The sequence below is a fragment of the Microtus pennsylvanicus genome, chromosome 10, assembly GCF_037038515.1.
Source record: "Microtus pennsylvanicus isolate mMicPen1 chromosome 10, mMicPen1.hap1, whole genome shotgun sequence".
In the NCBI taxonomy this organism is placed as follows: Eukaryota; Metazoa; Chordata; class Mammalia; order Rodentia; family Cricetidae; genus Microtus; species Microtus pennsylvanicus.
This window is the reverse complement of record NC_134588.1, coordinates 33,271,789-33,285,881: the sequence shown is the minus strand read 5'-3', so window position 1 is coordinate 33,285,881 and position 14,093 is coordinate 33,271,789. Positions and strand designations below refer to the sequence as shown.

The following is a 14,093-nucleotide window of genomic DNA, read 5'->3' as shown; positions in this document are numbered from 1 at the left end:
ATTCTTATATTGAGAATTCTATGTTTAGTTCTGTACCCCATTTTTAAAATTGGATTATCTGGTATTTTGATCTCTAATTTCTTGAGTTCTTCGTATATTTTGGAGATCAGTCCTCTGTCTGATGTAAGGTTGGTAAAGATATTTTCTCATTCAGTTGGCTGTCTTTTTTTGTCTTATTGAATGTGTCCTTTGCTTTACAGAAGCTTCTCAGTTTCAAGAGGTCCCATTTATTTTTTGTTGTTCTAATTGTCTGTGCTACTGGTGTTATATATAAGAAGTAGTCACCTGTACCCATGTATTGAAGGCTACTTCCCAGTTTCTCTTCTGTCAGTTTCGGTGTGGTAGGATTTATATTGAGGCCTTTAAAGCATTTGGACTTGTGTTTTGTGCACGGAGATAGATATAAATCGTTTCCATTTATCTACATGTTGACATCCAGTTATGCAAGCACCATTTGAAAATGCTATCTTTTCCATTGTATAATTTTAACTTCTTTGTCAAAAATCAGGTGTTCATAGGTGTGTGGATTAATATCCAGGTCTTTGATTTGATTTCTTTGGTCAACATCTCTGTTTTTATGCCAATACCAAGCTGTTTTCATTACTGTAGCTCTATAATAGAGCTTGATGTCAGGGATTATGAATCCTCTGGATGTTCCTTTAGTGTTTTGGATAAGTTTCAGGGTTGTTTTGGCTATCTTAGTGTTTTCTTTTTTTTGTGATCCGTATAACTTGATTATTGTTCTTTCAAGGTCTGTGAAAAATTGTCTTGGAATTATGATGGGGATTGCATTAAATCCATTGATTGCTTTTGGTAGGAATTTTTATTATGTTATTCCTTCCTATCCAAGAGCATGGGAGATCTTTCCATTTTATGGCAACTTATTCAATTTCTTTCTTCAATGACTTAAAGTTCTTGTTGAACAGGCCTTTCACTTCTTTGGTTAGTGTTACCCAAGATATTTCATGTTTTTTGTGGCTATTGTGAAGGGCAATGTTTCTCTGATTTCCTTCTCAGCTTCTTTATCTTTGGTATATAGAAGGGATACTGAATTTTGTTGTGAGGAGCAGCAGGCCACTTCCCGCCACCCGGCTAGCTTTACCAGAAATAATTACACGGAAACTGTATTCTTTTAAACACTGCTTGGCCCATTAGTTTTAACCTCTTATTGGCTAGCTCTTACATATTGATCTAACCCATTTCTAATATTCTGTGTAGCACCGCGAGCTGGCTTACCAGGAAAGATCTTAACCTGTGTCTGTCTGGAGTGGGAGAATCATGGCAACTGCCTGACTCAGCTTCTTTCTCCCAGCATTCTGTTCTGTCTACTCTGCCTATGTAAGCTGCTGTCCTATCATAAGGGCCAAGGCAGTTTCTTATTAACCAATGACCTTCTTCCATCAGAATTTTTTGAATTGATCTTGTACATTACCACATTACTGAAGGTATTTTTCAACTGTAAGGGTTTATTTATAGAGTTTTTGGGGTCACTTATATACACTATCATGTCATCTGCAAATAGCAAAAGTTTGACTTCTTTCATTCAAATCTGAATCTCCTTGATCTTCTTTTGTTGTCTTATTGCTCCAGGCAGAACTTCAAAAACTATATTGGATAGATATGGAGAAAGTGGACAGCTTTCTCTTGTTCCTGGTTTTAGTGGAATTGGATTAATTTTCTCACCTTTTAATTTGATGTTTGCTGCTGGCTTGCTGTATATTGCTTTTATTCTGTTTAGATATGTTCTTGTATCCCTTATCTCTCCAAGACCTTTATCAGAAGAGGTGTTGGATATTGTTGAATGCTTTTTTTTTTTTAGCAACTATTGAGATGATCATAAGGTTTTCTTCTTTCAGTTTATTTATATGGTGGATTACATTGATAGATTTTTGTATGTTGAACCATCCCTGCATATCTGGAATGAAGCCAACTTGATCACAGTGAATGATTTTTTTTATGTGTTTTTGGATTCGGTGTGCCAGTATTTTATTGAGAATGTTCATGACTGAGATAGGTCTCTAACTCTCTTTCTTGGTCACGTCTTTGTGTAGTTTTGATATCAGAGTAACTGTAGCCTCACAAAAAGAATTTGTCAATGTTCCTTCTGTTTCTATTATGTATAACACTTTGAGGAGTATAGGTATTAGCTGTTCTATGAAGTTCTGGTAGAATTCTGCACTGAAATCTTCTGGCCCTGGGCTTGCTTTTTTTTTTTTTTCCTTGGGAAGCTTTTGATTACTGCTTCTATTTCCTTGCAGGTTATAGGTCTATTTAAATTGTTCACCTGGTCTTTATTAAATTTTTGTATGTGGTACCTATCCAGAAAATTCTCTGTTTCTTTTACATTTTCCAATTGTGTAGAATACAGGTTTTTGTAGTATGACCTAATGATTCTCTGGATTTCTTCAGTTTCTGTTGTTATATCTCCTTTTCATTTCTGATTTTGTTAATTTGGATGTTCTCTCTCTCTGCCTTTTGATTAGTTTGGATAAGGGATTGTCTATCTTGTTGATTTTCCCAAAGAACCAGTTCTTGGTTTCCTTGATTCTTTGTATTGTTTGCTTTATTTCTATTTTATTGATTTCAACCCTCAATTTGATTATTTCCTGTCATCTACTCCTCCTGGGTGAGTCTGCTTCCTTTTGTTCTAGAGCTTTCAAGTGTGCTGTTAAGTCACTAGAGTGAGATTTCTCTACTTTTTTATGTAGGCCCTCAGTTATGAACTTTCTTCTTAGCACTGATTTCATAGTGTCCCATAGGTTTGAGTATATTGTCTTCATTGTCATTTAATTCTAGAAAGTTTTTAATCTTTCTTTCTTTCTTCCTTGACCCAGGGTTGGTTCAATTGACCACTGATTAATTTTCATTAGTTTGTAGACTTTCTGCATTTAGTGTTGGTGTTAAATTCTAACTCTAAATCATGGTGATCTGATAGGTTACAGGGGGTTATTCCATTTTATTTTTTGGTATCTGTTGGGGTTTGCTTTGTTACTGAGTATGTGGTCGATTTTAGAGAAGGTTCCATGGGGTGCTAAGAAAAAGATATATTCCTTTGGGTAGAATGCTCTGTAGACATCTGTTAAGTCCATTTGAGTCATTACATCTGCTAGTTCTCTTCTTGCTCTGTTAAGTTTCTGTCTGGTTGACCTGCCTATTGTTGCCCAATGTCTCCTACTATTAATGTGTGGGGTTTGATATGCGATTTAAGCTTTAGTAATGTTTCTTTTACATACATGGACACACACACATATATTCATTTCTGAAATCTGGCATAAGAAAATATTATAAATTAGTACCAGGAAAATAACATAATTCTATTCTCTGAGTTCTTGAACTTAAAATTTTCAAAGCAAGGTATCAGTAGAGCCATGTTCACTCAAGTTCTCTGGGAGAAAAATCCTATTTTGCCACCTTTGCTTCTGGAGGCTTCTATCTATCCTTGTTTCTGCTCACTAATGACTGTCTCTCTCTAGTCTCTGCCTCCACTTCATGTCCTTCTTGCCTGTTTCAGCTCCCGTATTTTCATAACCAACCCCTTTCACTCATATGGACACTGGTCATTGCATCCTAAGACATCATTTTAACTCCCAGGTCTGCAAAGACACCACTTTCATTTAAAAGCACATTTAGGGATCCAGACAAATATAAAATTTGGGAATAATAATTTGATCAACTACAAATAAATCTGCATAAGAGAATAAACTAATTCAGATATATTTTCTAGTTAAATTATTCATAAATACATATACCATTGACATCTGTGTTTTAATCATTAAAAAAGTCACTTTTTGAGATATTATACGGCTTTCCAGGGTTAAGTCATTCACATAAGTGATTATGGCTATTGGGTAACATACTGCAACTTGCTAAATGCATTTTCTGTTTGTCAATCAGCATCTTCTGTGATTTCCATATATTAATTAAATAAAACAAAAGACACAGAGAGAATATCCAAATTAACTAAATCAAAAATGAAAAGAGGGACATAACAACAGACATGGAAGAAATACAGAGAATCATCAGGTCGTATTTTGCAAACCTGTACTCCACAAAATTTGAAAACTTAAAGAAATGGACAATTTTCTGGATAAATATCACTTGCCAAAATAAATCAAGACCAGATAAGAAAATTAAACAGATCTATAACTGCTGAAGAAATAGAAACAGTCATCAAAAGTCTCCCAACCAAAAAAAGCCCAGGACCAGATGGTTTCAGCTCAGAATTCTACAAGATTTTCAAAGAACTAATACCAATACTCCTCAAACTATTTTACACAATAAAAACAAAAGGAACATTGCTAAACTTTTTATGAGGCTACAATTACCCTGATACCCAAACTACAGAAAGACATTACTAAGAAAAAGAATTACATACCAATCTTTTTATGAGGCTACAATTACCCTGATACCCAAACTACAGAAAGACAATACTAAGAAAAAGAATTACATACCAATCTTATTCATAAACATTGATGCACAAATACTAAATAAAATACTGGAAAATCAAAACCAAGAACACATCAGAACCATCACCCACATGATCAAGTCGGCTTCATCTCTGAGACCCAGGGATGGTTCAACTCTCACATGGTAAAATAGTTCCAGTTTTTCTAGAATCAGGACTGGGATTGCATCCCCAGGTGGTCTCTGAGGATACCTGTCTCTCATCAAATATGTTTGGTACCTAATATTTTTTTATTCTTTCTGAAAACCATGCCCTGGTATCTAACTGATTTGATACATTTTTTCCCTGAATGTGTGAATGATCTTCATAATATAAACTCTTATTCTCATGTTCTCTGTAAAGCTTGTTTCCAGTAGTAAGCAACACTTTCACATGTGAAGAATGGTTCCCAAAATAAGTTAGTCATTGGTCTTTGGTCACCTTCATTTTAACTGATTTTAGCAAGTGATCTCTGCAGTCACAACAATTATGGTGACCAAGTTTTTTTTTTTTTTTTTTTGAGTACACAGATTTATTTTCCAAGTGTCTTCTCTTTCAAAGGAATGTAACTCAGAGCAGATATGGCAATGTTAGAGATTTTGTGAGGTTTTAGGTAGGCTCTAAAAATAAATAGCCTACATATTCTGTTCAAATATATATGCTAATGATAGGATTGAGCTATAATTATGTTTCTCTAACTGAGCTCCAACCATCCGGAAAGCAGATCTTGTCAGTTCCTACGTAGGCTCTTGACAAACGATAGCTACCAAGCCTCGATTTTATGAATAAATGACTGATACTATCATGAGACTTACTAAGTTAAATGAGGATTCATATACCTGATGGGCAAAATTTCAAGCAATGGCAACACTAACTCTTCTTACAGAATTTCCCTATTTACCAAGGTAAATGTAAAGTGCTTGAGAGTATTTTGCAAGGAATTAGCATATTTTATCTGTGTCTGCACTGCCTCCATGTCTTAGTCAGTGGAGCAGAGAAAGCAGTCATTACAGATAATGAATGTTTTTATTTTTCATATCTGGAATGATATAAAAGGACTCCAGGGAATCCAAGGCATGTTCCAGTAATAGTTAAAAAGTCGAAGTGTAGGTGTGTTCCCTGGGGAATTTATTGCAGGAAATTGAATAAAATTCTGAAAAAGAACTCCATGACTGGTAAAAAGGTTTAAATAGCAGAGGATACTGTGGGGCATGCAGTTTATAAACAGGGAAAGTCTGGACTCATCTTGCTAATTCCTCACCATCTCAGAGGAGAGGAAGTCTAATTATAAATGGTGGCAAACATATATGTAGGTCAGGCATGCTGTTTGCCAATGCTAACTAACCTGCTCTGTATCGTTAAATGCTCCCTACTATGATCTCGAAATGGCCAGATGTGTTCACAACCACGATAGAGCCATGTCAACTTCTTGTGATTCAGAGCTTTGCATGAACAGGTTTTCTATAAATGCTCTCTTTTCTTTGTGTGTTTTGATCAGGGCTTCAAAGAACCAAGAAAATACATTGCTGCACAAGGTAACTTATTTCCAAATCCTGCAGTTATTCCTGGAAACTGGTTTTGCAGCATCTCTAAGAAAGCATCTTGTAACTTGTACTTAACTTCTAGGACCCCGGGATGAAACGGTGGATGACTTCTGGAGGATGATCTGGGAACAAAAAGCCACAGTTATTGTCATGGTCACACGATGTGAAGAAGGAAACAGGGTAAGAGCCCAGAAGGCTGAGGTTGGAACTTGGGAAAGGAAATGCTGAGCTGCATCTCATATGAGTAATACAGACAATTCTCTGTTTTAACCTTGTTAACATTTTATCTACATTTTCATCCAGGTAGAAAAGCTAAATCTGTATATAAAGTTTGTGTGTGTGTGTGTGTGTGTGTGTGTGTGTGTGTGTAATAGTAAAGTGCATTGGTTTTAAGGCTTTTATCTACATTTTCATCCAGGTAGAAAAGCTAAATCTGTATACAAAGTTTGTGTGTGTGTGTGTGTGTGTGTGTGTAATAGTAAAGTGCATTGGTTTTGAGGCTTTTATTGGTAAGTTCTGTGCATTGCAACGTGCCAACTTCACAACTCTTTGTGAATGATCACAGCAAACTGACCTTGGGTAGACAGTGGACACCCGCATAATACAGTGTGGAGAGAGGTGGAAACCAGAGCCTGAAAGAGGCCATCTTTTGCTAATGATTTTTTGCAGTCTTCTTGTAATAGATGTTGATGGCCGGGCAGATTGTCCTTCTGCTAATTGGCTAAGACACACCCATCCAGAAACCGTAGTGGGAAATAGGATACATTTCAACTCAAAGTGCATGTTATTAAAATAATTTGCAAATGCTTGGGGGGATATCAGTTGAATAGATTTTTGATTGTCGATGTTTTAGGAGTAAGCAGAAACTGTTTTATGATACTTTGGAGTCATGAGTGATTTTTTTTTTAAACCACAGAACAAGTGTGCAGAGTACTGGCCATGCATGGAGGAAGGCACCCGGGCTTTCAGAGATGTCGTGGTGAAGATTATCGAGCACAAAATATGTCCCGATTACATCATTCAGAAGCTGAACATCACACATGTGGGTGCCTTTCATTATGTAACTTTTGGCTTGGCATGACATTTTATAAAAGTGCAGCTAAGGAATATTGTATGTGAAGAGCTAAAACCCATTTTGGAAAATTATTTTTAATGATCTTTAGGAGAAAGAGCCAGGTTGAAATAGCCATGAAAACTGACAGGATAGAATTCAGATTGGTGATTGATGCATTGCTTGCCTACAAGAATCGCAAGTACCTGCTATGCTGGACCTCTGAAGCAGTAACAAGAGGGTCTGCAAGATGCTGAGTCAGTGACGAGGTTATTAAGTGGCAAAACAAACAATCCTGCTTGTCAATAGTCTATGCATTATGAAAAAAATACTTTAAATAAATGGCATATAGTATGAGCATTTTGAGAAGTACTAAGTTACAACTATACAGGAGAGAAAGAGAGAGAGAGAGAGAGAGAGAGAGAGAGAGAGAGAGAGAGAGAGAGAGAGAAAGAGAGAGAGTTAGATAGTATTCAGTTCAGCAAAGAATGAGGTCAGCATGGCCTTGGAAAGAGTTGAAATGGAGGTCATCTCTTATTATGTAAATCTATTTTCACAAAATTTCCAGATAGAGGAAACTATAAATGCAGAAAATGGATTAGTAGTTGCCTTAGGCTGAGTTGTCAAAATGGGGAGTCAGAAAGGCTTAGACTTTTAGTTTACAGTGACAACAATGTTTTATTATTAGATAGTAACGGTGCACCATTCTGAATGTAACAAACACACTTTAATTTATCATGTATATCTTAATAGTGCAATTTAAATGTGCATTTCTTATTTGAGTTTAACTTTGTTTGTGCAAAGTTCAGATACATCTTCAGTAAAACAAAAACCAAAAGTACATGTTTGCTAGCTATTTCTCCTACAGCCTTCTTGTTCTGCTCTTGGGGATAAACAGTCCTATTTATTGCCAATAGAAAAATGCATGTTTGACAAAGGTCCCCATTGTATATATATGGAGGAACTGTTTAGGGGTTGATGCCTAGCTGGTCACTACAACTTTTCTGAGGTATCTATCTTAATGGATTTTTATAATTTCTATTGGAAACTTACAAGCAAACTTTTTTATTATCTATCTTTTGAAAGTGGATAATTCTCTGTGTGATAATCTACAAAACAGAATGCAAATCAAGTAATTAATTATACTTTTTGCATGTGCAAAATAGTCCTGTTTGGCAGGAAACCAAACAGATGAATTCTAATATGCTATGAGGACAGTGTTTGCTTAGTTTCAAAACATCCACCTACACATCTCCACTATCTTTTCTAGTCTCTCATTATATTTTATTTTATTATTTTTAACTTTGATATCATAGGATTGAAAGTCTGAGAAGTTTCCACTTTCCTTCCTCTTCCTGACTCTGCTCATCACTCATTGACTGGGTGGGGCATGTGAGGCTAGTATGACTTCTCCTGGGACAGGAAATTGGAAAGGCACAGAAGAGAGTGTCTGAGGCAAAGGTTTGGGGGTAGTTACATGAGGAACCTATTGCACAGGTCCTCTTTTTTTCCATTCTTATCCCCTTGAGTTTGCTTTGAAAGAAGACATCTCAAAGAATGCATCATCTCTTGACCAGAAAAAAGAAAAAGCCACTGGAAGAGACGTGACACACATTCAGTTTACCAGCTGGCCAGATCATGGGGTTCCTGAAGACCCCCACCTGCTCCTCAAACTTCGACGGAGGGTTAATGCTTTCAGCAATTTCTTCAGCGGCCCCATCGTGGTACACTGCAGGTAAGGACTGGCAGGGCAGGATCCCCTGTGGCTCTGTGCGACCCTTCTGTTGGGCAGCTAGGGACATGGATTGGCTAGTGCTGTTTTGCTGACAATCTACTAAGATTCATTTCTCAAACAGCTGTTCTTGTGAACTGACATTTTATAATTCTGGGGGCATAAACTGATGTTATGATTTATGAAATAAATAGCAAGGACCTGAATGTAAATATGTAAATAATATTTAAGATGGAATTTGCCTTATTGCCTACCCTTGATGGCTGCTCCTCTTCCTCCTTGTGAACATGGGTTGCATTTTTATTCCTTTTAAAAAATTGTGTGTGTGTGTGTGTGTGGTGTTCAAATAGAGGGCATCTTTATGGATGCAGTTCTCTCCTTCCACCTTTAGGTGGAATTCAAGGATCAAAGTCATGTCAGTCTTGTCAGAAGGGCTCTTTCACTCACTGAGTCATCTGGTATACCTCTCACCTCACTTTTCTGCTTGTTCCTTTAGTGCTGGTGTTGGGCGCACAGGAACCTACATTGGAATTGATGCCATGCTAGAAGGCTTGGAAGCAGAGGGCAAAGTGGATGTTTACGGCTATGTCGTCAAGCTAAGGCGACAGAGATGCCTCATGGTACAAGTGGAGGTAAAGTCAAACTTTTCATGAGTAGGTTTATTATTGTTTGGTGACTAAATATTCAGGGATGAGGATTGGGGGTGTAAAAGAAATCCATATCATTATAATTTCAAACAGTGGAAAAAGAAGATATTTCAACTTCTGAGAACTAAAATGAGCTAATCACCACTAGAATCACTTTGTACTTGTGTTGAAACGTACCATGCAAACCTTATAAGTTTTAGATATTCCTAAAACAGTGAAATCATTTACATGCCTGAACATGATAAAAAAAAAAGAGGAAACAGTGTTGGTAGCTTTTCATGACATTAAGCAGACAGAATAGTGTAGGGGCTTAGAGCATCTTTTGTTTTGTTTGTTTATCTCACACAGGATCTCACTATACAGCTACCTGACCTTGAATTTGTTGCAGAACTCCTGCCTCAGCCTCCCAAGTGCTAGGCTAAGAATTAGGAACCACCACACCCTTCAAGAACCTGGCTCTTTGAACTAGAGTTCAGAAATTCAAATAGAGGCCCTGAATTGCTTATTTTATATACTATTGGATTTCTTTTGTTCTTTCTATACATCAGATCAACTATCCACAAAATGGAAATAGTACTGAGATAAAGTCAGTAATAATCTCATATAACAACTACAAAAAATGGGTAAAAGGAAAGTATAAGTTGAAGCACTTAGACATATTGCATGTATGAGACATGACATTTGATAACTGGAAGTGATAATTTTTATTGCAAATGTCTGTGTGGCAACAGTAGAAATTTGCCTGTGTGAATGGTCATAACCAGAAACAGGTGCAGGAATGATCCTTGGATTTAGTATAGTTAGAATAACAAAATATGGGAAATAATCTAAATACCTATAGTGGGGAATGGAAAAATCACAGCCAATGACTTGTGGTGTTGGAGAGAACGATCCAGTGTGTATTTCTCTATGTGGTTGGATACAGAGATGGATACCACAGGGAACCAATATCAGTGAAGTACATGTATTTGTGTGTAAATAAATAGACAAGAGGGCAGATTTATAAAAATAAGTGATACCCAGAAAATAATCAGTCAAAAGACATGTCAAACTAGAGATGGCAGATTAAAAGCTCATCAGAATTATGTATTTTTCTTAAACAAAAACAAACAAACAAAAAAGGACTCAAATGAGATAACAAAAATGTTTAGAATTGCTAAATTTAAGTTTGACATACTAGATCTCAAGTATTCATTGAAAAGAAATGCTAACTTTGAATAATAAGTTCTATTGGATATCAACCTACTTTTCTTACTGAAAATTATTATAATTTTGAATAATATTTATTTCAATCTCAATATTAATAACTGAATGAAGTAATAGACTATGAGTCATTAAAAATCTAGGCATAAAATGAAGGTCACATACATTTGATAATCTATATGACAAGGCATTTTTTTCTGGAATTTTAGCCTTAAATGCAGTTTATTCATAGTCTAGAAAATTGTGAGAATAAACTTCAAGACTGTATGCTACAAATATCAATATTCTTTTATCACACAGCTTCCCAATGTGGAAATTCTATATTAGTGACACAGAAGCGTCTATTGTACATGTTAATTATGTGTGTTGTTCTTTGCTTCTTGCAGGCACAGTACATCTTGATCCATCAGGCCTTGGTGGAATACAATCAGTTTGGAGAAACAGAAGTGAACTTGTCTGAGTTACATTCCTGTCTACAGAACATGAAGAAGAAAGATCCACCCAGTGACCCCTCTCCTCTGGAGGCTGAATTCCAGGTAGCAATCGTCACAGCATTGTCAATGGTTATAAGTAGCTTCGCGGAATGTCGCCTGTTCTTGAAGTCCTTGCTGATTATTTGACTAGAAACCAGTGAAGCACAAATGAGGAAGCTAAGACTCTGAGAGTTCTTTAAAAAAAAAGTCTAAATTTATAACCAGTTATGTAAGAGGCTTGTTTAAACCCTGAAGGCTGAGTTTACAACTAACACTCTAGTTTCACTAAGCTTAGATGAAGAGTTTCAAAATATTCGCGACAGCCACAGAATGGCCTGCCACAGGCAATGCAAATGCAACATCTTACCTTTAAAGACTACATCTGGTTTTGGTTTCGAAAGGAAATAATTAGAAGACTTTACAACTGATTAGGAAGTTGAACTGGCTGGAGCAGGTAGACAGAACATAAAAGCCAAGTCTGTGTGTCTCCACTTCTTTATTAAATGGTTGTCTGAAAGCTAACTGGACACGTAGTTTGCTGTGATTTCAGTGTGTTGACATAGCCATTCTTAAGCAACTTCATCGTCAAAAGCGGTGTGAATTTATCCCTTCCACCTGTAATTTCCAGTTTACTGAGACATTTACTTTCATAAGAGAAGGGATATGTTTTATCGGATGCAGACCACATGACTATTTGGATGAAAATGGGGCTGAGCTTGGAGGATGGGGCCAGCATCTAATGGTTCCAAGTTCTACCATCTTTCCTATTCTGGGGGACCAGCAGTCATAGCATGAGACTGAACATCAAAGAGCTTTAGCATTATTTCCTTTCCTTTGAGCTGATTGACTGACCACAAGCCCACAAAGGCACACATGAATACTTTTTGTCTGATGATGCTGGTATAGTCAAGGTAAACACTTGTATACATATTCACTAAAAGAAAAAGGGATTCACTTTTTGCTGAACATGTATGATTCAGTTTCTGCTAGGTACTATGGACATTTATAGGCACAAGAGTCAAAGTGCTTTGTTAGTGGATATGGGACAGGTCTGGAAGAGACCTAGAGACCTTACTCAATCCAAGCGGACAGAATCTAGAGACTGGAGAATTACTCCACCCAAACAGACAGAATGTAGAGGCTGGAGACAAGCAAGCAGAAGACAATGAGGACAGAGATGCAGAGTGGCTGGTAAATGTGGTGATGAGGTGTCAAAAAGCGGAAGTAAATAGTTGTCTATAAGTATCCTTTATTTGGTAATATATTGAAAATGTTTAATTCACACATAATTATACATGTTTGTGGGGAATAGTAGGATGTTCCAAAATATGTCTACTACATATGATAATCATATCAGACTGAATGTTGTTACATTACTTCATCCCCAATTGCCTTTAATTTATGGAGGAATTATATATCAAAATCATCAGTGGAGAATTGAGGGAAATCAGGGGGAAAAAGGCAAAATAGATCTTAATACTTGGGGAGGAAGAAAGAATAAAAAATAGTTATTTCAAAGATAATAAAATTGTCAGAAGCTATTGTATGATCATCTGATGTTTATGGCCATGAATTGAAAGAGAATCATTCCATGATTTTGATTGAGTTCTCTGGGGATAGAGGCTGTGTAAACCCATGTAGATCTGAAAAATGGTTATGTAAAAGTAAAACAGCAACGGAGTTGATGATCTTTGTAAATGAATGTCTATTAGCAGTGGATGATGACATATGAAGAGGTCACATGTAAACAAGAAGAAAAGTGATAAGAACAGTATATGGGAGACTGGAAAAACCCCACAAATTTCTAGGAGCAAGTTGCTAGAATAAATGACTAGGAAGAAGAGTAATTTTTAATAACATGAATGGTTCGAGTCATAGTTTAGACATTATGTAATGTTTGTGACCAAATAGACAAAGGTGCAGTGATGAAACTGGCTGGGTGAGAAGTAGAAAGACGAATTCCAGGGGTGAGAATAAAGCATCAAGCTACAGCAAGACTATGTAGATTATTTCATCAATGCTGGTTTGAGCAAGGAGATAATGATTTTATGGAAGAGAGTCCATTACTCACCAGGTCAAAAAATAATGAGGTCGGATGATCTTGAGTGAGTACTATAATACAAGGGAAAGACAGAAAGTTAGATTCTTTGGGTTTTGTGAGGATAAAATTTGTATAAATAGAAGCAGGGAACAAAGAGAATATGTAATTGTTATTCAAAATATGAGGCAAAGAAATTAAAGATTAACAATGATTCAGTTTCTTGGTGGTATCAAGTGATATCTCCGAAAATGGAAAGGAAAAAACTGTTGGGAGAAGGGGATCAGGATACATTCTCCCTGAAGACAGATCATGTACATCAGAATGTTGAGAGAAAGGGATTTGCAGAGATACCCCAGTGACATTGGCTTTTCTTGTGGAAACACGAACAGACTTCTGTTCACCCCAGATAGGACACCCAACAAGAAACCCAAGTCACAATTCTATCAGAGTTCAATCCAAGGAACTAGTATGTCTACTGGGCTTACTTGCAGAGCACAAGTAAAGGGATAAATAGTATAGATGTCTCCAACTAAATGAATCAGTGCAAAACCCTCGACCATCGTAGATAATGACCTCAAGGAAGCTGCATCATAGAGCCCCCTTTCAAATAATCTTTCATTTCCTATATACTCTAACTTTATCCAAGACCACATGCATTGAGCCTGGGACCCTGCCCTTACTTATTCCACTATGAAGTGTCAGTGGTCTCTTCATCAGTAGCCTCTTCACCTAGCTAGTAATATACTGCCCTGTACACTGTCAGCTTCAATGAGAGACTTAGGTTTGTGGGCACTTGAAAGAATCAGGGATTGAAGAGTAAACAATCCTTCAAACCTCACTATTGGAAGACGATCTATCAGTTCCTCTTAGAAAATGAGGTTCTTACTACTCGAGGAGAGGGGCTGTTGAGTGGCCACTCTCAATATGATATGGTGTTTTCAACATAACTGGTTTTCTA

The 14,093-nt window shown here is 36.7% G+C and overlaps 1 protein-coding gene across 6 annotated transcripts in view; it reads left to right on the top strand.

Annotated features, from left to right (window-relative positions):
- Ptprc (protein tyrosine phosphatase receptor type C) overlaps positions 1 to 14,093 on the top strand; it is a 106,921-nt gene that overhangs the window by 81,342 nt on the left and 11,486 nt on the right. For all 6 annotated transcript variants that reach the window (XM_075988128.1, XM_075988127.1, XM_075988125.1 and 3 more), the window contains 6 exons: positions 5,943 to 5,979; positions 6,071 to 6,168; positions 6,905 to 7,030; positions 8,617 to 8,774; positions 9,268 to 9,403; positions 11,008 to 11,157. In XM_075988128.1, the coding sequence (XP_075844243.1) occupies positions 5,943 to 5,979; positions 6,071 to 6,168; positions 6,905 to 7,030; positions 8,617 to 8,774; positions 9,268 to 9,403; positions 11,008 to 11,157 (705 nt within the window). The remainder of the gene's footprint in view (positions 1 to 5,942; positions 5,980 to 6,070; positions 6,169 to 6,904; positions 7,031 to 8,616; positions 8,775 to 9,267; positions 9,404 to 11,007; positions 11,158 to 14,093) is intronic.